The sequence below is a fragment of the Leuciscus leuciscus genome (assembly GCF_965113295.1).
Source record: "Leuciscus leuciscus genome assembly, chromosome: 24".
Classification (NCBI taxonomy): domain Eukaryota; kingdom Metazoa; phylum Chordata; class Actinopteri; order Cypriniformes; family Leuciscidae; genus Leuciscus; species Leuciscus leuciscus.
In genome coordinates this window covers 26,246,957-26,271,000 of record NC_138723.1, presented here as the reverse complement: position 1 = coordinate 26,271,000, position 24,044 = coordinate 26,246,957, and the positions used below count along the sequence as shown (strand labels likewise).

Genomic DNA, 24,044 nt, shown 5'->3' with positions numbered 1-24,044 from the left:
AAAATCTCTGCTTGGTTTGCAAAACAAACTTGGTCAAAACACAAAAGTGATCATGTTGTGGTTATAAAAACTCCTGCCTAGCAGGATGCGACTGCGGTAACGGAAGTCTCCAAATATTGCTGCGTGTCACAGCTACAAAGCTAAAGATTGAAATGTTACTTATCGATGTTCATTTATTTTGATGCATTTGAATGCGCTTTGCATATGCTTTTATTAATTTTATTAGTTTACTCTTCAAGGTATTGTAAGTTAATTATTTACAAAAAATATTTATAATTATATACATATAATTTACTGTTTTATATAAGCTATTGTTTTCTATAAATACAGTATGTTATTTATATGAACGGACACAAATATAATAATAAAAAAGTAATGAATTACTTTTATGTATTGATTTTTATTTATTTAATGAATTAACAGGTCACAAATATGATTATAATAATACTATTAAAATAATTAGTAAACATTAATAACGCTTTAAAACTGGACAGAGTTTTATTTTAAAAGTTTTATGAGCAATTTCAACAATTTTGCCAAATTCAACCACACGTGATTTCCACAATCACGCCCTTCAAAATATGTCATCCACCCACTGTCAGCAAACTGAACAGGCAAAATGACTGAACAAAAGATATGCATTCTGATTGGCTAAAATGTCGCGGGCCCCTTTCCTGCTGTTTAATGTGCCTGGCCTTGTCAGAGACACACGTGATTGATTTTTCACGACCTTTCATCTCGTATTATCTGTCAGGTAATATGGGTAAATGATGTTGTTTGAAAGAATTTCGTTATTGTGTTTTTTTCTAAATAAATGAATTGAATAAAAAGTAGATAAGAAAAAATAGCATCATTTATTTTACCCACATTTAACAAGTCCCAAATAGAAGTACGTGTCACACTTGCGCCCTCTGCAGGTGAAGGTGTAAATAATACTATTTTCACATGAGGCCACACAGATTGCATCAGATTGAATTTATTTGCTCTACAGCAACAGAGGGTCAATAGAAATCCAGCTTGATATATAATCGGCCCTTTAGAAACCTTTGTTCTTATTTTAAGTTCAAGCAAAAAAAGTGCAGTTATTTTGTTCAACACAAGCATTGATGAAATGACATTGTGAATCGTGACAATTGTTACGCATGAATTAAGGAGTGGTTAATTGTTCAATAAAGCATTTCCCAACATGAGAAATCCCTGTAATTACAGCTTTTCGCTTCAGTTACAATTCACGTGTTCCCATGAAACTTGTAACACTTGTGTTCTAGGCTAAACTAGTAAATCAGGTGTGAACAGACAAAGGAGACCATTAAAGGCCAACAAATGAGACAGAGCTTCCGTCAGTACTTGCTTGTGTAACATAATGTAGGAAGAATGTCAGCAAACTCCCTGATGGTAAACAATGAAAGATGTTGGCAAAAAATCATAATTTTTCTTTGACACAGTCAGTAAAAGTAACACAGACACATATACCAGCTCGTCCAATTACAGCAGATGTAATCCTAACAGCATTCATTCACATTAAGCAAGACATTGTTCAAAATTTCAACTGTTATTTTGACTTATAACGCAATTGCATGACTATGCCTTTAAATACAACTACCAAACAGGTGGAAACTATAAAAAAAAAAAGAAAAAAAAAAGGGATGCTTCTTTTTGATTTAAATATACTATGAAGTGTTACAGAAGCATTATTGCCATTGTTAATAAAATAAATCCACGTTTCGCGTTATGTTGCCTTAATTCAAAAATCTGGCCTTGCTCAATCCCCATACTAACAAGCCACGACGTGCAAAACACACCTTTCTCTTCAAGTACCATCGTGTCAATGCTTTCCCACAAATATGTAACATATGCTTAGGCTAAAATGTCTTGTAGGAGAACAAGTACTTTATTCACTATCCAGCTTTATTAAAAACCATTACAAATCCCTTTGAGATGCTGCAATGAACTGAGCATCTTCAGTTCTACAGCCTTCCTGCTGCGTTGCATAAAGTTGAAATGTGGCTTATTGTAAACATATCCATGCACAGGAACAAAACAAACGTGAATCAAAGTCTCCTCATGTACAGTGTCTGAAGGTTGTCAGTGGCTTCTAACCCAAACATTACCCTCTAATTGCTGTGATTGCATAAATAAGAGCAAAAACAACATGGCAGACGATAGGGCAACGTAACACATAATCTTGAGTTTCCACTGCCGCTGTTGAAATAGGTTAAGGCAGACGTCAACATCTACCCTCAACCCTCTCCGAGCAGCTCGTGGGATGCGACTCCTATAGACGAAACAGTTTTGTGCGCTTTTGCGGTTCATTTCTTTGAGTTCCACACTGGCCTCGCTGCGTATGAAATCTTCCAGCTGGCTTCTCGTTAGTTAGTTTTCACCTTTTCTGTGTTCTTCTGGACCTTCTGGCGGACCACTTTTAGAGTAGTGAGAAAATTTCCCAGGAACAGGATGAGAAACGTCAAGGCCAGCATGAACACCTGGAAGATAAAACATTTGAGCAAAAAAATCAATTTGCAATACAAGCCAAATTAATAAATAATGAATTAATCAATCAGTTATTTGAAGTAAAGCTTTACATTTTTGCAGGATTTCTATAAAACATAAGTGTACCAAATCCTGTGAAAAACTCGCCTAGTGTGTAATGGGTGGCTAATAGTGGTTCCTAGCATTTTTCTAAATAACTGTTAGGGTGTCCGGGGTGGTTTCGAGGCCATTAAAGGAGACCCATAATGCCCGTTTTCACAAGATGAAATATAAGACCCCACAGATCATTTATTATAGCTGGTCAAATTTGCTCCTATTTGGGTGTGAGCAAAAACACACCGTTTTTGTGTGTGTCCCTTTAAATGCAAATGAGCTGCTGCTTCCAGCCCCTTTCCGGAAGAACAGCTTGTGTTTCAGATACTCCGGCAACACAAATACTGGAGAATGTCACGCAGCCAAAATGTCAGAAATTGTCAGTGGCGGTGTTCAGCCTTACATGTTCGAACCGGAGTCGGACACTGATGGACAGACTCAGTTACAACTTTTAGAAATGCAACTGGAAGATTCTGAGTGGTTAGTGGATACATGTATGTAGTTGTTGTGGAATTAAGTTGATTTAACTCATCGACATGTACCGTCATGCTAATCAAAAAAAATTTCAGAAACAACTTTTGTGCATATCCAGGGTTGAACCTGGCGTCCGGCGTAAAATGATTTACGCAAATATAACACACTTTAATGACTTTCTTTACACATTTCCTTCAGAAATGAAATTCAACCACCGGGAGTCTATGGAGACTCTGATGTACGTTGGTCCATCCAATAACAGAACATTTGTAATGTTTTTGGTGCAGACATTGAGTATATTCAGCTGCTACAGCGAGGACACAGAAATGGTGGACCTATAATTTATGGGGATTATAAAAAATGGAGTGGGTGGATTATCATTATAGGCTGGTTGTGGACTGGACACACATCTGTGTTCAAACACCTTATAAAAGTGAATTTTGCATAATAGGTCCCCTTTTAGCAGTCATTAATTGGCCCAAGTCTAACGATCCCACCTTCAAGTCTCTATAATATTCTTAGGACCCTCTTTGAATTGAAGGATTGTTACATCATATACTGGATTAAAATTATTCATTAAATTTATTAGGTAAATAGCACACTTTGCCTCAAACAACATGATTTGAAGTATAACAGTGCAGAAGATTAACACTTGGGGTTTGGAGCAATAATAGTGTTGTATCTCTTTACCTGCCATTCCTTGCAGTCATCACGGGCAGACAGGTTAAAAAGGGACACAGCGTTGTAGAGCTGCCAAAACTGACCAGAGGACAGAAAAGCAACACAAATATCTTACATGCCGGTCTGTGAACTGAATCAATACACACCAGCGTTTAAAAGATAAGGTCAATACGATTTTTTCTGTTTTTGAAAGAAGCTCAGCAAGGCTGCATTAATTAGATCAAAAATATTGTAAAAAGAGTTATTTTGTGAAGTATTACTGCAAAATATTATTACCCCAGTCTTCAATGTCACATGCTCATTCAGAAATCATTCATATATGCTGATTTGCTGCTCAATAAAAATGATTATTATTATCAATGTTGAAAACAGTTGTTCGGCTTAATATTTTATTGGAAACCATTTCAGGATTCTTTGATAAATAGAACAGCATTTATTTGAAATAGAAATCTTTTGAAATATTATAATAATCTTTACTGTCACTTTTGATCGATATAATGCATCCTTGCTGAATAAATATATTAATTTCTATCAAAAAACAAACATCTAACCGACCGCAAACTTTTCAACAGTGGTGTATCTGTTCAAAAACTTCATTACACTGTAAAACACCTTTATGAACTACATTCATAAACTTATTTTTAATGTGACTACAAAGTTGCATAAGAATCAATATTTTTAAAAGGAAAAGATGCACGAGAAACAAAAGGCAACACTTAAACGCTGTAACTCACATGGCCAAAGAATAGAAACGGAAGGAGGAACGTAAGCCCCCTCCACATCCATGACTGAAAGCCCTCTGTAAGAGTAACACGAGAGGTCAGTTGAACACGCAACATCTGCAGCATGAACTGACGACATCATACAGATCAACATTTCTCCCATGATTCAAATCTGTCACAACTCTTACCCACTGTCAGGTCTAGCTGGTTTCGTTCCCCCAGAGCCCGTAATCGATACAAGCAGCCGCTCTGATAATAATACTGTAGAAACTGCACACAACCTGCCAGAGAAACAACACCATCACTATAAAGCATAACAGCATACAACCTCACTGTAAGACAAAAACATACTGAGCAGCTGATAGATTATACACACTCTGATAGATGGAGAAAGCCAGGAACTGACTTCTGAACATCTGATACATTGGACCTTCTGGCCTTTAAAGAAAAGGGGAAATGAAATATAAGTTGTGGATAAAAAATAAAAAAAAGATTTAATTATTTAATGTAAAGTCTAAAACACGTACCATGTCAACATAACACCTGATAAAAAGGTTGAGACGTAGTGATGCGACACCCACCAGCCTTTAATTCTACAAAGAAATAATAAATAAAAAAAAGTTACATCAAAATCTTCATAATACAACACAAAAAACTGAATAAATAAACTAAGTAAATTAAATACATAGCCAAATAAATAAATAAAAACAATTTAAATTAAATACCACAACCAAATAAATATGAGTAAATATGAGTGCGGTCAAAACGATTAATTGCATCTATATCTATCTATCTATCTATCTATCTATCTATATATATATATATATATATATATATATATATATATATAAATGCTACAGTATTACTACTATACAAGTACTACAACCAAATAAATAAACAAAAACAATTTAAATTAAATACCACAACCAAATAAATATGAGTGCGGTCAAAACGATTAATTGCATCTATATCTATATATCTATATCTATATCTATCTATCTATCTATCTATCTATATATATATATATATATATATATATATATATATATATATAAATGCTACAGTATTACTACTATACAAGTACTACAACCAAATAAATAAACAAAAACAAATAAATGAAATACAAGCAAATAAATACATAAACAAATGAAAGTACCGCAACCAAATAAATACATAAACAAAAGCAACTAAATTAAATATCACCACAAAATAAATAAATAAAACAAATAATTACTACAACCAAATAATTAAATAAACAGACAAAAAAATATATACAACCAAATTTTTTTATTTCGAGCTTTTTTTTTTGCCACTTTTTTCTTCTTCTTTAGAGGTAAGAAGAAAGTATTGGGACGAGAGATTTGAACCTGCGTCCCCCACTGGGGAGTTGGCACTGGCATTTTAAAGTGAACGTGAACTCACCGTGACCCATTGCTCATGAGGATGCTCTCTCTTATTGTCAATGTGCAATAATACCACACCAATAAAAAGTTGAAGATTTCATCTGTAACCCTGTGAAGGACACATCTCACATCTGTTAGACTCCAACAGAACCTTTTCCTCCACAGAATAACATTACATTTTTCAGATCTCTCGACTTACCGGTAGTTGAAAAGGAAGAGGCAGGTGACGGCACCAAACATTAGTATTATAGTCATATAAAGTTTGAACTTCTCATATTCATCTTTGTACGCAAATCTATTTTGAAAAACACAAAATTAGCAAATTTTGTTCTGGGAACTCAATGGGCTCAACGGACATGCTCACATCTGACTCACTTGGCTTGGTTGCTGAGGAGCGTGACATTCACATTTCCAAGGACCAAATTTAAGTACAATCTGAAAAGAGAAGAAAAACGTTTTAAAAAGGCCATATACAATGTTGTTTTTGGGGTCTACTAGAATAGGATTTCATTCTTGAACACATTATTTTTCACACATTTTACATTGTTTCAGCACCTCTTTTCCCAGTCTGTCAGTAACGCTCCGTTTAGTTCCGGTCTCTACGAAGCCCCTCCTTCCAAAAAGCGCAGTGTGCTCTGATTGGTTGGCTGAACCAGTGTGTTTGAGCGTGTTTTGGGAAATGTCACGCCCCTTACCATAACCACAAGTTTCAATACACTATTAATGCACCTCAAGCAGGCCTCGTCCTGGTTTTTTGCGTTTGCCTTGAGTGGGAATTATTTAAACGAGGTGACGTTCGTTCCCGGAAGAAAACTCGAGACTACATTCAAGGCGTTTCAAAGATTAACTGATAATAGAGAATAACTTCCTTTTGGAGTGACTTCACACCATAACCATACCTTCTTTAAGATATCAGAAAAGCCTAACCACATAACTGTGGTATTATAAATAACACCAAATGAAGAACTAAAACTCACCCATTTTTCTTTGGCAAATAAGCCTCCATGTCAAAAAAGATATTTTGCCTCTCTTTAATTTGGACCTGCAGGTCATTTATCACCTCCTTTTCTTTTTCATTGCAGGTTTTCTTACACCTGTTTTCAACAAAAGAGGAAAAGGATCGGTTTACATCATTGTGAATGTGTACACTTTAGTACTCATATCTTTAAAGTATCAAATCTTTAGTAATCTGAAACTCTGCTCATACTTGTGAAGACTTTGCTTGAGGTCTTTCAGGGCTTTTCTTTGTTTGCTAATGGCACTGCTGCATATCGCCTGCAGGTTCGTCAGCTCTTCCAGCTTCTGTCTGTACACTTTGTGCGTTTCCTAAAATACAAAACACATTGAAAGTCAACATGGAATCAAAATGGTTTCCAAGTACATGCATGGCCTTTCAATGGGCAAATGATATCCACTGGATGCTCCATTCCAAGCATGAGGTATTTCAAACATTAGAAGGTCATTTAAAGCACGGGACAATTATTTCCATCTCGATCTCTAAGTAACAGATGACAGCTGAGTGTAGATTAATAATGGTAATGCCATAGTACTGAAAGACTACAGTATTCTAGTACCATGTTATTTACATGAGCACACACAAATAACTTATTTGTACACAGTAAACAAGATGAATATATGATGTGTATCATAGCATTGAATGATTACCATGTTTCATGGTTTTTACATGGTACTCCAAGGTAATTCAAAGAATACCAGGGTACTAATGTGGTATATGTCCATACTCCACAGTATTACCATGCCCTAAAAACACTTTTTTGACAGTATTCAAACCCCTGGAGCTTCATGAACTTCATATCAATCTCTGATTCAATGACTAGAACGTCATCATCCTGTAATCTGACCCTGGCTCTCAAGAATCGATCATTTTAAGATAATTTTAACAGGTTGAGCAACAACTCTTGGTTAACATCTCACCTGGTTTAACCAGTTCAGTTCGTGAATCATTATCATATGTACTTTAGTTAGTAACACACCACATTTATTCAAACAATAGAACGAATATAAGGCTTATTATTTTGTAATTTTAATATGTTATTAAGAGAACTAACACTCGTTTAATACACATGTATAGTCAGTAACAAAAGAAATTCAGTTCATCTGATGAGCTAAAGCCTGTTAGCCGCATCATAAACATCTAAAACAGGCACATTTGCTTCTTTACTAACACAAGACTCATCTTTTGGCTATCTGAGAACACATATAACACATATCCGTTCAGTACAAACCTGCAATTGCTGATATTCTTTATCTATTTCTGTCCATTCACTTTGACATCTCTCCAGTGACATTGTACCCGTCGGCGCTGGCGCTGCTGTGCCGCCCACTGCCGCAAGTAGGCGCTCCAGCAATTTATATAAGCTCCGCTTCTTCACCTATCCACCAATCACAGGCAAGCATAAGATTCCGAGCATGACAGCGCCACCTAATGACTGGGAGCGCGAGCAGAACTAAATATTAGTCGAAGCTTGTTGCTAGGTTACCATACACGAATTACTTTGAGAGGTCTGGTCGAGATCGACCTGTTTGACAATTAAAGTTTAAATATAATTGTTTCTCTTACATGTGTGGTTGGTTTAAGTGAAGTTGGTCACAGGTAAGGTCTGATCAGATACGAATAGGCTACCTGGTACTTTATGATTACCATATTCATCTAACGTTACTGTTACTAATATAGGGGTACCATGTTCTAGATTTAAAATCTAATTGTAATAATCTTTGTATGTGCAGTATGCCTTTCTTGAAAAGAACACAGACTACAGAACCACTTGTAAAACGTTGGGACAGAAAGGCGCAAAAATGTGGACTGCACCATACTGTGTATTCTGTCAAAGGAGATCAGTACACGGGCGACTGGATGGATGATAACAAACATGGTAATACTTAAAGGCATAGTTCCCACCAAAAATACAATTCTGTCTTCATTTACTCACCCTCAAGTTGTTCTAAACCTGCATTAAGTTATTTCTTCTGGTAAACATAAAGGAAGGTATTTTGAAGACTGTTGGTAACCAAACAGTTCCATTGACTTCCACAGAATGGAAAACAAAATTACTATGGAAGTCAATGGTGACCAGAAACTGTTTGCTTATCCATATTCTTTAAAATATCTTCTTTTGTGTTCAGCAGAAGAAAGATTTTCATACAGGTTTGGAACAACTTGAGGGTGAGTAAATGATGACAGAATTTTCATTTTTGGGTGAACTATCCCTTTAAAGGATTGAATATTTAATGGGATGTTTTAAACATTGCAGGCCTGGAAGATCAGTAAGAAACCTCTCATGCGGGCAGTTTTAATGGACAAGCCTTAATTTAATTTACTTTGTTATTTAGATGTGTTCTGCAGATTACATTACGTGTTTCTAGGAAACACTGCTTTCTTATCGAAGCTGAACAAAGCTTTTACTCTGATAAGGAAAAGGAACACAGGTTTGGAAGAAAACAGGAATGATCTACGATGGGGAGTGGATGTGTGGAAAGCGAGAAGGGTTTGGAACCCTGAGCAAGACTGACCCTGAAACGAAAGAGTATGTGAGGGTGTATGTCGGCTCCTGGCGAAATGACAAGAAGGAAGTGAGTATCAAACACTGTTTGCCATCATACGGCCCATATTTTCCGCATATAAACTTTTTTTTGCCTTTCATTCAAAGGGTGCTGGGACATATTTCTACAGTCCGTCTGCTTTCTATGAGGGGCAGTGGAGTGAAGATCAGAGAAGTGGATGGGGACGGATGCAGTATGAGAATGGGGAGCTGTATGAGGGAGAGTGGCTGAAGGACAAACGTCATGGACAGGGTTTGCTTCTGCTAGGTACGGATTTAAACTCTTCGCAAATGAGCCAGCTTGGTGGATCTCACAAAAACATGCCCAGCTCACTCACATTTGATCCAAAATTAAAATGAATAAATAAATGAAAGTCAAAAATATTTTGCAGAAAGAAAATTAAGCCTGTTATTAGTACCATTAACATAATAGCACTATAACATTATTTTTAGGACAATTAAGCACATTCATTACATAGAAAAATTTTAGTAAAAATTAAATTCAACATAAAATCAATACCACAAACATTACTACAAATATATATATATATATGTATATTTTATATCATATCATAAAATATTATATATATATATATATATATATATTAGGGCTGCTAAAACGATTAATTGCATCTAACAAAAGTTTGTGTGTGTGTGTATATATATATATATAAATGTATCTTGTATATCATAAATAAATGGAAATATTTTATTTAACATTACATTTTATTTAAATAAGTATATAATATATAAATGATAAAATGTTACAGTAAAATATACAGTAAATATGTATATAAACATATTAGTGCTGTCAAATCGAGTAATAGTGATTAATCGCATCTAACATAAGTTTGTGTATATATATATATATGCATGTGTGTGTGCATATATACACGTATATTTACAAACCTTTAGATGCGATTAATCAATTTGAGAGCACTAATATATATATATATATATATATATATATCTATATATATATATATAATGCATCTTTTTTGCATAATAGTAATGATAATTAGAATAATGATGTAATGCAAATTATCTTAATGGACCTAAAAATAAGACTTAATTTTCTTGCAAAATTTTAACTAAATTAGTTTTAACTGTGAATATGAAACCAAACATTTTTTACTTTTTTTTTTGTAAAGCTAATGGAAACCGCTTTGTGGGCACCTGGAGCGATGGACAGAAAAACGGACAAGGCAAGGTCTTCTACCTGGACAGAGGTCAGTTGTACGAAGGCTTTTGGGTTGACGGTGTTGCGAAGTGTGGAACCATATCTGATTTTGGGAGAGAAGCAGCAGTTAGGCCAACAGTGTATCCAATTCCCAAGGTGAATGATTAACGCTGATGTTTACTAATTTGCATAATTTCCATTTTAACAGTAATGCATGAAGCACATTCAAGCTTTCGGTCAGAGGTTCTGACCACTGTAACAGCAAACAGCTCAAAATATTTTGTCTATTTACATGGTTTGATACCTAGAGCAGATTTTGATTATTTTATGTCCAAAGGTTTGCCTACAGGATTCACAGACTGTACTGATGGAGGCACAAGCATATTTCATTGAGGACAAGGAGAAATCAACAGATTCCAAGTCATATGGTTGCTAGGCAATATGTACCTTGACAATATCTCAAACTCAAGAAAGGCAGACTTGTGTAAGGAAAGCAAAGAAATATTTTTTATCAACACCTCGGTCATAATAAAAACCCAATAGAAAAAAAAAAAAGCTGTTGGTACATTATACTAGTAGCATTGGACAAAATGCTCTTGATGTTCATTTTGGCAAGACATCCTTGTCATACATGATATAAAAAGCTCAAAAAAGGTGTTTGGTTGAAGTTTATTTGGTTAAGTCTTTAATCAGAATATATATATATCTAAAAAAAAGTGGATTTTCAAATGCCAGCACATGCCAGTCTGAACCACACTTTACACAAGCTGTTTCAACAACATGAATTTTATTTTACACACTTTAGAAAAAAATATCATTGTACTTCAATTTGGCAATACTGTACATGTGATTAAATGTCGATGTGTGCCGCTTTGATCATTTTAGTCAATGCTGCTGATGCAAATGCATGCTTAAATGGTCCTCTGCTTAATCAACACTGTCTAAATTAAGTTTGCTAGCATAATCGTACAATCCTGCTAGTTCCTCAGCCATGACGGCTTCAAGTACTGGCGTCCAAAACCTCAGAATGAACAGAGGCCCCTTTAATGGGAAGCTGTTTCAAATACTACCAAAAAAGGTCGGACAAACATGTTGATAAAGTGCCTTTCTTTGTACTAAAGATGTGCTCATGCAGGGGGGCTTTATTTAAGAAAACAATGAAGCATGAATAAGACTATGTTTTTGGGGGTTTTGATTCAGCCGTTCAACAGCAAAGCCCTGATTCAGAAAGCATCAAAATTATTTGGTCAAGTGAACATGAAAGTGTCCCTGTAAGAATGTAGCTTGCCTTGTGTGAACATAAAAACCTTGTAATTATCAATTTGGCACAGCTGCCACACTGAAATAAAGGATTTCCCCTGCGGTGAATTAAGAAGAAGAACAAATTAAAGTGCACCTATTATGCTTTTTCGAATATAACCATTCATGTAGTGTGTAATATAGCCTAGCTGTTTGTGAATGTAAAAGGTCAGAAAAGTTTCAAAGATCAAAATGCACAATAAATGGAGTTATTGTCTCCCAAAAGAAAGAACCGGTTTTGACCTGCCTGAAACGAGTCGCTAGTAATTCCAGTCTAATTTTCTGCACAAACCCATGTAGTTTTGTAACACATTTTCATAATGGTCTTCATTGGCTGCCAGTGAACAACATTTACTTTGATTCGCCCTCAAACACTGTAGTTGTAGCTGAAGCCTGGTAGAGTTTGGTTCGTGTTGTCAACATGTCGAGAAGACGCTTATCTCTGTGATACAAAAGCAAATCTAGTACGGCAAAATCGACACCATTCTTACTGTTCGTATCACTGGGTATACGAGTGCTGAGGAAGCCTTCAGAGTAGAAATTCAGATTATGGTAATGGCCGTTTCGTTTTCTGACATGCACTGTAAGCGGTAGACCAATCACAACAGATTGGGCCATCTGACCAATCAGAGCAGAGTAGACCAATCACAACAGACTGGGCCGTCTGACCAATCAGAGCAGAGTAGACCAATCACAAAAGACTGGGTCATCTGACCAATCAGAGGAAAGTAGACCAATCACAACAATATGGGTCATCTGACCAATCAGAACAGAGTAAACCAATCACAACAGACTGGGCCATTTGACCAATCAGAGCAGAGCAGGCTCTCAGAAAGGAGGGGTTTAAAGAGACTAAATCCTTTACCAAACCATGTCAGACACTGTGAGAAAAGAGCTGATACTGCTCTGATGTATATACATATTTTTTTTTTACCTTGGATGCATGTAAACCTATTGTAGGAGACATCCTAAACAAAATTAGGAATCTTTAAAATAGCATAATAGGTGCACTTTAAAACAAAATATCCATAAAACATGCAGTGCATGCTTTCACAGTTATCAGAGTCTGTTATCATTAAATCTAGCAGAATCAGTGTACAAAACTGGACGCTTCGGTGTCCACATGCAACAAAGATCAATACCATGGTCAAAAACACGAAGTGTTGCAACACTTGACAAACCTAAACATTAACAGAAGCTCTCTCCCAAACTCAAAACTATGGGTAAAGGGAGCCGGGAGACTGTAAGGTCGACGCCTCCCCTCTGTGGTCCAGTTCGTTCTGCAAGTCCTCCAACTCTTCTAACTCTTGAAACTGCCTGTCGGTCTTGTGGCTGACCAGCGAGCGGTAGAAATGCACAGCGAAGACGATAAAAATAAAGCCGAAAGGCACCATGATGGAGGTAGACGTGATCGCAGCGGCCACCCCGGCGGATATAGTACCGTTTTTCTGGTCCTTCGGCTTTATGGGTAAAAACTTGACCCAGCACAGCAGGACCACCTCGGCCAGGAAGAGCAACGTCCCAATGACTGTGGAAAAAGCCCAGGCCAGCTCGATGTGGCGATGCATTCTCTCATGAGGAGACTCCTTCACCGAGTTGAGGTTGTGCACGTTGCTGACCGCTTCGATGTTCGGGAGGATGCAGGTGCTCACCATGAGGGCGAACAGGTGGACGGCCACCAACACAGTGGTGCAAGCGCTGAAAGCGATGAGCAGTCCTGGAGGATAGTCGTGATTGCTGTCAAGCTGTACTTCCACCATGGCCACCTGTTGAACCAAAGGAAAACTGGTAAAACACTCATTTGTTAACATTAGTTAATGTATTACCTAACATGAACTAACAATAAGCATGTTTTAATGTTTTTTTATTTAATGTTAGTTAAATAAAAATACAGTAATTTATCGTTTTTTCATGTTAGTTCACAGTGCATTAACTAATGATACAACTTTGATTTTAATAATGCATTAGTAATGTATAAATTAACATTAACTAAGATTAATAAATGCTGTAGAAATGCAGTCCATTATTAATTCAACTAATGTTAATGAAACCTTTTTTTTATCTCGGTAATATAAGAAATCTAGCATTCAAATTGAGGAATTAATGAATTGAGGATGGGTTTAAACTGATTTCCTAAAGCATCATTTGAATTTTTAACACCATTAATGACAGAAAATCTTACTGTACTCACAAAATAATCTTTTTTTATGTAATATAAATAATATTATTAATACATTTCTAAATGTATGTATATAATAGCGATAATTATATAATTACACACATTTAAGGAATGGAATTACATAAAATTGTATAGAATTATAAATTATATTTATAATTATTTACATTTATTTTTTATACATTTAAATAATAAATGTTATAAGAAATCTTTAAAATGTAACTTTCTTCTCAGGACATTATCTATCTATCTATCTATCTATCTATGAAATAAGACATGAATGTAAAGTTCTAATAGATAAACTGTGATAATGTATATATATGCTATAATTATATAATAAAAAAAAAGTGACCAAAAAAAAGTGCATTTAGGTGGTAAGAAGATTCTAATGATGATCCCATGCTCATTTAAAGTTGGACATGTGTAAGTAAATTATAAGATTTCTCAACAAACGGTTTGGCACTGAATTAAAATGCACTGCAGTGGAAGACCTCAAAAGTTTTAAGATTTTTTTTTTTTTTCTGCATCCGGGTATTATCCGGTGTTATGCTTCTAGTGATGCGCTTTATTAACAACTTCATAAGTGAAAACTGCAGCCGTGCACACACGCAAGTTACAGTATCTAGCTGAGCATTAGCACAAGCTAAACAACTGTGGCTGACAGTTTGTGATTGCAGATGCACCAAAGACTCCAGTCATGCGCCATTGAAACAACAATCTTCCGCTTCAACTTACACAACATTATAAAACACGCGCTTTTCTCTTTAACAACTCAGTCTTTAAACTGAACACTAGCAGCACTAAATAAACAGCAGGCACGAAAAGCAACTCACCATTGCGAAACCGGATAAAAGAGCAGACGTGCGACTGGACGCTTTGAGTTTGGCTCTGCTCAGATAAAGCTTTCTCCAGGACAGAGCCTGCAACGAATGCTCGCTCCGACTCATGTTCATCTGAGAGGAGATCATGAGAGGCTATCAGAGAGATTCAGCTGAACCCTACCGGAGCATTGCGCGTGCGACCGTCAGCTGGCTTGTTCAAGTGAAACTGGACGCATCGTGAAGACATTACCCACAAGCCTCCGCGACAACCCTGATACTTCATTAGAATCCATTAAACCGACCGATAGACATACTAGTCTTTTAATGTCTATGCATAATAGCCACAAAATAAAAAATGTTCTATTCTAGCGGAGTTTCTGTTACTGGTGTCTGAACATACCAGACTCGATTTTGTGGGTGAAAATCTCGCATTTATGATTTTGTTAACAAAATAATAATAACTATAATATTTATTATAATTTATATGGTTGTTCTAGTTATTATTGTAAAAAATTGTAAATGACTCATTCTAAAAAATAATGTAATTTGTGCCCCCTTCGTATAAAATTAATAACTATTCATTGCTATAATTTGTATTATACAATATACATTTATTTGGCTTGTTTCTCCTTGCTATATTACCAAATATGCACATCTTGATAAAAAAAAAATATATATATATATATATATTTTTAAATGTTCTTTTTTATGTAAGAATGGTTAAAAAAACTTTGTTGTCCCCAAATTACGTCAGCTCTGTCATCAGTCATCACTTTTTAGTTATTGGGTTATTATATAAACATAATTTGGGGGATATATATATATATATATTCCTAGTCCAGTTAACATGACACTCTATATGCCTAGTCCAGTTAACATAATGCATTATAAAAAAGTTGCCCCCAAGCTATATACTCTGTTAAACTCTGTTAAATATAACAAAATGTCATATAATGACCAAAATATGTCTGATTTAAAGATAGTCAATAAAGGGGCAAACGGTAGTTTAAACATTTTTAGGAATTATTGCACTAGTAGAGTGTTTGTAGTCTTGTTGATGAAGCATGTGCACGAGCTTAGCAGCTGCAGCGCGTGCGTGCGTGCACCGTGCAGGAGCGCGCGTGCCAAACAGAAGAAAGAAAGATGAATACTGACTCCCTAAATTTTTTTTAAAAAAAATTAAAAAAAACTATTTCTACATTATTTGAAATAAATAAAAAGGCCATTCAGATAAGTACTCAGAAAAAAAAAATCGGATATTGTTTTGACCCCTCATAAACACCATCCGCGTGACGTTTCTGCAATGTTTTGATTCTGTTGACCGTGACGTCACGGTGCACTACACAAAAATGGTTCCTACTTTAGTTTTCTATACAAGCAATCAAAGTGCGCACAACTTTACGCGTTAAATATGGTCCAGATAAAGCGCTGAGGGAATTAAGACGGACGAAAGGCTCGAACATGGAGGCGTGTGCGGAATCCGGACGCAAACTGGTGTGTAGTTGAAGCTGTCCTCTCGAAGACTCGTTTTAAATGGGGAATTTCAGTCTCACATCGATATGCATTGTTTAGTGGCCTGAGTCGGGGCGAATCACAGCGATTCGATACTCTAGAGCGACATACGCCACATTAATAGGCTAAACGCAATAACGTTGTTATGGTAAACAGGAAAGGACACATGTTTCGTAAAATTACCAAAGAGAGCAAGATGCTCCATATAGAGACGCTCGTGTGAAACGGGACACATTGTTGCCCTGCGAACCTCGTGTCTAATGTTCATCGGGAAGTTTAACTCGTTCGCGCTGCTTTGACATTAATTATATAATAGCTGTAACTAAGATGGTCGAAGATTAAGGCCTGGATGTTAATCATGGAATTTGACATGCGTGAGAATGATATAACATCCCAGCGCAGCGTGATATCTCATATCCGATCACAGAATGAGACAGGTTATCTTCATCTTCATCATGTGTTCATTTCGTCCAGCGCTCCATCTGCAGAAGGATGTACGACGAGAACGAGGACTTGTCAGATGTGGAGGAAATCACCAACATCAGGGGCTTCAGCTTGGAGGACAAACTTGAGAGCAATTTATACAACAGTGAACTTGTTCAGCATATGGAGGGAAAAGGTACTTTTTGGAGCATATTGCTGCTTATTGCGAATGATATTTATTGTAATCTTAAATCTTGGATTTTTGATTCTTCTGTTGGCACCTGCACCTGGCTGCAAAGATAAGTTGTAGCTACTTCTAGTTGTGCTCATAAGTTTACTTGCTGAAGATGGTCTGCTTCTTCTTGCCACATTAACAAATATGCACATTACATTTAAAAAAAAAAAAAAAAAAAAAAAAAAAATATATATATATATTTTAAATTTGCAGCCAGGTGCAGGTGACAACAGAAGATTTAAAAACCCAATATTTAAGATTATAATATAATATTTTTAAATATATTTGTATTTCAGTTAAAATTAAGCAATTTTAAATATATATATATTATTTAAAAAATAATTTGATTATTGATATAATAATAATTTCTTTCTTTAAGTAGTTAATGATTGACAGGCCACATTTAAACAATAATGCTATTAATAATAATTACAACAAAACTTATTATTATTATAATAATTTTTTATTACTTGAAATAGTTAATAGTTTAAAGTTTTTGCTTGGTTCTTAATATCATGCATCTTTAAGTTTTTTTTTTTAATAAGTAATGTCTACTCTATAGTAGACATTACTTATTAAAAAAAACAAAACTTAAAGATGCATGATATTAAGAACCAAGCAAAAACTTTTGAACAGGATAATTCGTTTAAATTAGGTTTTTATTTTTGTCTTGTGGAATATATGTAGGCCTAGATATCTGTTACATATACATATATTGTTTAACATGGCCACTACATAATTCCAAATCTGCCATTTGAGTTGTTTCATAGTTTTGACGACTTTAGTATTGTTTTTAAATGTGGCAAATGGCCATAATAAAGAATGAGTAGACGTGTCCAAAGTCTTGATAGCTTGTGTAAGCCTGTATAATTCCTTTATTTACAAGTAGTATTTTTGTAATTTTATGCACTCCATATTATTGCTGTCATTGTTTTATTAATTAAAACAGTCTTAACTTTTAGCAACCATTCCTTTTATACCATCCTAGATTTTACCTATGAATATGTTCAAAGAGAGGCACTCCGAACCCCACTCATATTTAAAGCCAAAGATGGACTGGGAATTAGGTAAGAGAAAGTGAAAGTGGTTGATTTCACATGGATCTATACCTTTTACATTTCAAATCGCTTATCTGGATTGTTCAATCTACTACAGAATGCCGGATCCAGAATTTACTGTAAGTGAAATCAAGGGTTTGGTTGGTAAGTACACTATTACATTACCTTTGTCTTTTATTTTCTTCACATTCTCATCTTAACAGTTACAGTCGTTGGATTTAATGGTAACTGGACTCAGTTGGTACGTTTTGATACGCTTTATTAAAGGGATAGTTCACCCAAAAATGAAAATACTGTCATTAATTACTCACCCTCATATCGTTCCAAACCTGAAAAAAAAGAAAAAAAAAACACTATTTTTGTTAATCTTTAGAACACAAATGAAGATCTTTTTGATGAAATCTGAGAGCTTTCTGTTCCTCCATTGACAGCTTCACAACTGATACTTTGACTCTTCAAAAAGTTCATAAAGAGATCATAAAACTAATTCATACGAATCGAGCGGTTTAGTCCAAATTTTCTGAAGAGACTCGATCGCTTTATATGATGAACAGACTGAATATAGGCTTTTATTCACATATAAACATTGACAGCTCACACATCAGTTGGTAAACGGAAGCTCAAGCATGTTCACTTGGCGTGTGAGGAGTGTCAAAGTGTCAGTTGTGTTGCTGCCAATGGAGGATTTGATCAAAATTATCTTCATTTGTGTTCTGAAGAAGGCTTACAGGTTTGGAACGACATGAGGGTGAGTAATTAATAACAGAATTTACATTTTTGGGTGAACTATCCCTTTACTATTTAGTTTACATTAATAGTGTCTGGGACTTTCAATGTGATTTCTTATCAAGTGTCTAATCAGACCTTGCATAATGCATGAACAGGACAATGTTACACATGCATTTATGGATTTATAACAACCTTGTGATTCTTTTTCTGTTACGTCCTCTGGTGGTGATACTATGCAACTGCAACTCAATATAGTCCATGTCATGTGTACCTAGGCTGGGTCGATAAAAGAACTAAACTTTCCTTTAATACTGATTTGATATCAGGTTCATTACTCTGTTACCAGTATAATTCATCTCACTTTAACATGAAATAACTTATTTAACTTAAAACACTTAAAAATAAATAACTTCTGCATGAACCTTCAGGCAGCAGACGGAATGTTGATGTGATGGACGTTAGCACGCAGAAGGGCTCCGAGATGAGCATGGCGCAATTCGTCCGCTACTATGAGACGCCCGAGGATGAGCGCGACAAGCTGTTCAACGTCATCAGCCTGGAGTTCAGTCACACCAAACTGGAGAACTTGATCAAGAGACCTACGGTGGTAAGGAGCCAGTTAGTTACAGGCTGAACTGAGTTGTCTTTAGCATTGATTAGTCACTTTGTCAACATGACAATTCCTTTTTTTTTTTTTATGGAATATTGCAGTTTATTATAAATTATCCGTACACATTGTTACACATTAATTCATGTGCCCTCGTAATCTTTAATCAAAATAACTTCCCCTCCCTCTTGCAACAACATCTCTTCTTTTCTCTGATGATGTGTTTACTGCCGTGAGGGCGGGGCAACCTGTCACTCACACATGAGATCCACCAATAGCAAACCACAACCATCCAATGATCCAATAAATTTTTCTGATGGACGAAATCAAGTCCTGCACTCCATTATTTCTTGTTCGAGGAGCCGTTTCACTCAGATATATGTCACAATAGGGAAGACAAGACTATTTACAATACAATTTACATTAAATCAAGTAATACATAATTTTTTTTTTCGGTTATCTCTCTTTTAAAAGTTACAGATGAGTCTTTATACCAGCAAGGGCTGATGGAAGGTTTCTGTTCTGGTATAGCAGGGGTGCCCAACCCTGTTCCTGCCGATCGACTGTCCTGCACAGTTAATCTCCAACCCTAATCAAACACACCTGCCTTTCATTTTCAAGTGATCCTGAAGATGTTAATTGGTTGCTTCAGGTGTGTTTGATTAGGGTTGGAGATGAACTGTGCAGGACAGTCCATCGGCAGGAGCAGGGTTGGGCACCCCTGTGATATAGGCTTGGCATCACTTCAGTTTCATCAAAGGGAGAATTTTATTTCTGTTTTTCTTCAGGTGGATCTGGTGGACTGGGTGGACAATATGTGGCCGCTGCATCTCAAGCAGAAACAAACCGAAGCCACAAACGTCATGTCTGAGATGAAATATCCCAAAGTTCAGAGGTAACATTTAATGTTTATTTTTGGAAAAACAAATAACAATTAAAGCCATTGCTTTGCCTGTGATTTCTCAGGACACACTGAAAAAGTACAGACAGGTTAGGCTTTGTAAATGGCTGAAAATAATTGTGTCTGTTAGTCAGTGTCAGTTTGGAGAGAGGAACGTGTTTGGGGAAACTTGTTTGGAAATAATCATTATTGGGTAACACTTTATTTTAATGTGTCCCTGTTTTTTCATACATTTAATTACTGAGTAATATTAACCCTTGGTTTAGGGTTATTTGCATGTAATTATGCAAACATTTATAGTTATTACTATAGTAAATACATGTAACAAGGACACATTAAAATAAAGTGTTACCCATTATTGTTCCAAATTTATTTGGTGTTTCAATGTAGGGCTGTCAAATAAAAAATCGAATTTCGAATATTCGTCGAATTTAAAGCTGCAGTCCGCAGTTTTTCCTCTTTGTCGCCATCTCTGTTCGAAATCTGCAATTGCAGTTATTCGCGGAATTATCAACTTTACGTGGGTTGTGCCTCGGCATGGCACAGCGCGGATGAACACAATGTTTTGAGGAGAATGTGTGTCTCTCCGTCACCGTGCCGATGTGGATACTGTCATTCGCAATCACAGATTCTACTTTTTGGAAGTATGACCAACATAACAATTTTCACTGGAAAATGTCGTCTGAACACGTAAATATCATCCACTTTTGTTCTGACCAACTAAGGAGAAAAAAGCATTGCAGTAAATCACGCCGATTAAATCTAACAATCGCTTATCATATCACGTCAAACCGTGCAAATTATACTTTGTTCTCAAATTGTTAATGTTAACAACATCAGCATTGCGTGACTACATTTAATGCCCTTCCGATATTTGTCCTTGTTTTTGCATGGGCCCGGTTGCAGTCTCTATTTTTCTCCGAAGTCTTTCGCATTTTACAGCGGGTGAATCTCCTGGTGATTGTCGTTTGAACCTTTCTGGATCCGCCATCAAATTGATAAATTTAATTATATCAAGTGCTGTGAGAAAAGGCTATAAATCTCCACCTCCAACATCCTCACACACAATATAGCCTACTAGCCGAGACTCCTCCTTTATGTGTACAGATAATGAGGTAAGGTAATGCGTGAGGTAATGACGCAAAGACTTGCTCGAATTTCCTGCGGAAATCCACCATTACCACTGGAATTAAAAACATTATTACGAGCTTACCGTTTTGAATCGAGCTATGGCAAGCAGATAGTGTTGAACACTGGCTGGTTATGTACTTGCTCAGAAATTTATTTTGTATATTTTTAACCCAAAAAAGCTACGGACTACAGCTTTAAAAATAAAATGCAAAAACGATGAATTTTAGGTGTGCTTCAGGCAGCCTTATTAGTGGCACACGAGATTCGAATGATGTTGTTGGGTTGCAATGTTATTTAACAGTACGTGCACTTTCAGTGTACTTACCTAAGAAAGTACTGGGTAATATAAGGTGACTACATGGGTTAGGTTTAGGTGTAGGTTCAGGGTTAGTACATAGTTATTACCCAGTTATTGTAATTACTATAATATTATGTACACGGGGAACATGACTGTAAAATAAAGTGCTACCAGTTGTTGCGTTTTAATGTTTTTCTTAGCCTATCCAGTTGAACCCACTTGATGTGGCGCTGCTGCGTTGTTCATTCAATACAATGCAGAAATAGAGCAGTTCAGTGCAAGGAAGAAGATCTTGGTTACGTCAAACCTGCAACCAATCAGTTCACACAAAACACATCTTCTGAGCTGCTTTTCCATGTAAACATGCACTTGACGCACGGACATCTTTGACCGTTGCACTCGTGTCTCGCACAAGAGGGACACATGTTTAGAAAGCCATGTAAAATTAAAAGAAGTTCGACTTCATGTCGCGAGACTTTGTGTTTTTTTCCCCCATTCCATTGCATTTGCATCTCATGTTTTTAAACGCAAAAAGTGCTCTGTGTGATCGGAGCTTCGGCTCTTTGCATTAAACTATGCATAAATGCATGATGCAGTTTTGTTCTTAATTGTAAATGCAATTTACGAAATTGCATTTGATTTATAAACGGTAGTTTAAACGTTATGCACTTTTTTTTTTGTACAAACAGTCATGTAATTTAATTGCTTTGTAATAAACAATTTAATGCGGTGCATTCATATTTTGCTCATTGCGTCCTCTTGTGGTCTCGGGAGACAAACCAAAAGCTTCTCCTCCTAACTGAAATCATACTTTTTAAATTTGAATATTAGTAATATTTCAGTATAAAATTCGAATTGAGTTTTTCAGCCATTTTGACAGCCCTATTTCAGTGTCCACTTAGTTGAATTACATGTTCGTAATTTGACAAGGTTTTTACCATTCACTTCAAGGAAGTGTTTTGGCTTTTCAACACGGCTCAGTTTTGACAGTCAAAGCTTGTTGAGTCAGTCTAAAAACTGTTATCTTGAGATCCTGCATTAGTCCAAGATGAGGTCTGCTCATTTCCCACAGTCCCTTGTTTTGCTCCTCGGCGCATGCTGCGCATTTCTTCCGCCTGCAGCTGGCCGTGACTGCATCAGGTTGCTAGGCAGCACACTTCTGATGCGGAGAAGAGGCGGATCTTCACAGGCTGCTGCAGTATCCCAATGAGTCCTCCTCAGCCAATCAGAATATGGCATATGAGTATTTCCAGCACAGGAAAGCCCACTCTCTTTTCTCACTTTCCCTTTGACTCCCTCCTCTCTGTATTCATGGAGCTCTTTATAAAGGAAGAATTCAACGCTAAAAGTCAGTTCAGTTCTCTTCTTTTGGGTTACATGGGCAGATGTCAGAACAGTGAAGTGTCTCAAATGGGGATGAAAATCTATTGGGTATGTCTTTTATTTCACTGAAAACTATGGCATGAGAATGCAAATAATCCTTTCGAGGTCCCATTAGGATTTTTAGTTCTTGTACAGTTTGGTGAACTTTCTTTGCTTGTTTTATGAAAGTGTGAGCATTCATTTGTGGTCATTCCGCTCATGTGGTCTGGTGAAATAAATGTGTGTGAGGGTTGCATGTGTGGTCTGATATTTTATAAGCTCACTAAGCATGTTTGTGCACATCAAGGTTATAGTTTTGTTTTGGCTGCTTCGGTGCGTCATCCCCCTCGCTGGCTACTCTGTGGGATGAATGACACGGGCTGTAGCGGTCACGGTCTAAAATACTAAATACACAGTTTGAGATATCTGTGTTCATATAACAGAACGATTGATTGCCTTTCTTTCTGCCTAGGTGTCATTATGCATGTATACACTTATAGAATGTGAAATGCAGCTCAGGTAGCCTGAAAATGCAAGTCTGCACAAAATAAAAACAGATATGGCAGGAGATTGTATAATATATATAATATGTAGGCTATAATACATATGGATGTATAATATATATATAATATGTATAATACATTATACATATTATTTCATATTAATTATTATTTCATATTAATGTTAAATGTGTTTTTATAAAAATTTTTAAATATTAAAAATACTATAAAATTCTATTAATGTGTCACGTTTTATTTTTTAAATAAAAATTTAAATATTTCCTAAGGTTAAATTTGTTTGTGTTAAATGTATTAATATTTAAATATTTATATTTAATATTTATTTGTTTTTATTTAAATGTATTCTTATTTTAAAATACTAATGATTA

At 35.8% G+C, this 24,044-nt stretch overlaps 4 protein-coding genes across 7 annotated transcripts in view; 2 read left to right on the top strand and 2 right to left on the bottom strand.

Moving 5' to 3' along the window:
• Positions 1-956: 956 nt before the first annotated feature.
• tmem120b (transmembrane protein 120B) lies at positions 957-8,247 on the bottom strand. Its single transcript, XM_082157888.1, has 12 exons — positions 8,110-8,247; positions 7,071-7,189; positions 6,841-6,957; positions 6,239-6,298; positions 6,063-6,158; positions 5,883-5,972; positions 4,988-5,053; positions 4,837-4,898; positions 4,649-4,741; positions 4,473-4,537; positions 3,748-3,816; positions 957-2,483 (listed from the first exon to the last, which is right to left on the bottom strand). The coding sequence occupies exons 1-12, from the start codon at positions 8,170-8,172 to the stop codon at positions 2,370-2,372; spliced, it is 1,014 nt and encodes a 337-aa protein (XP_082014014.1). The 5' UTR covers positions 8,173-8,247; the 3' UTR covers positions 957-2,369.
• A 93-nt stretch (positions 8,248-8,340) lies between these two features.
• Positions 8,341-11,306, top strand: morn3 (MORN repeat containing 3). Its single transcript, XM_082157902.1, has 6 exons — positions 8,341-8,477; positions 8,612-8,757; positions 9,297-9,454; positions 9,532-9,691; positions 10,575-10,759; positions 10,941-11,306. The coding sequence occupies exons 2-6, from the start codon at positions 8,613-8,615 to the stop codon at positions 11,037-11,039; spliced, it is 747 nt and encodes a 248-aa protein (XP_082014028.1). The 5' UTR covers positions 8,341-8,477; position 8,612; the 3' UTR covers positions 11,040-11,306.
• Positions 11,307-11,371: 65 nt separating this feature from the next.
• On the bottom strand, positions 11,372-15,229 carry orai1b (ORAI calcium release-activated calcium modulator 1b). The gene is made up of 2 exons (XM_082157903.1): positions 14,912-15,229; positions 11,372-13,668 (listed from the first exon to the last, which is right to left on the bottom strand). Exons 1-2 carry the CDS (start codon positions 15,044-15,046, stop codon positions 13,120-13,122), a joined length of 684 nt encoding a protein of 227 aa, XP_082014029.1. The 5' UTR covers positions 15,047-15,229; the 3' UTR covers positions 11,372-13,119.
• Positions 13,550-24,044, top strand: part of kdm2bb (lysine (K)-specific demethylase 2Bb) — a 30,904-nt gene continuing 20,409 nt past the window's right edge. The window contains exons 1-6 of one of the 4 annotated variants that reach the window (XM_082157831.1): positions 13,550-13,690; positions 16,886-17,030; positions 18,058-18,136; positions 18,225-18,271; positions 19,285-19,463; positions 20,252-20,358. In XM_082157831.1, the coding sequence (XP_082013957.1) occupies positions 16,904-17,030; positions 18,058-18,136; positions 18,225-18,271; positions 19,285-19,463; positions 20,252-20,358 (539 nt within the window). In that variant the 5' untranslated portion in view covers positions 13,550-13,690; positions 16,886-16,903. Of the gene's footprint in view, positions 13,691-16,205; positions 16,394-16,885; positions 17,031-18,057; positions 18,137-18,224; positions 18,272-19,284; positions 19,464-20,251; positions 20,359-22,967; positions 23,225-24,044 lie in introns of those variants that run through there. The other 3 variants (XM_082157829.1, XM_082157830.1, XM_082157832.1) reach the window with 3 other exon arrangements.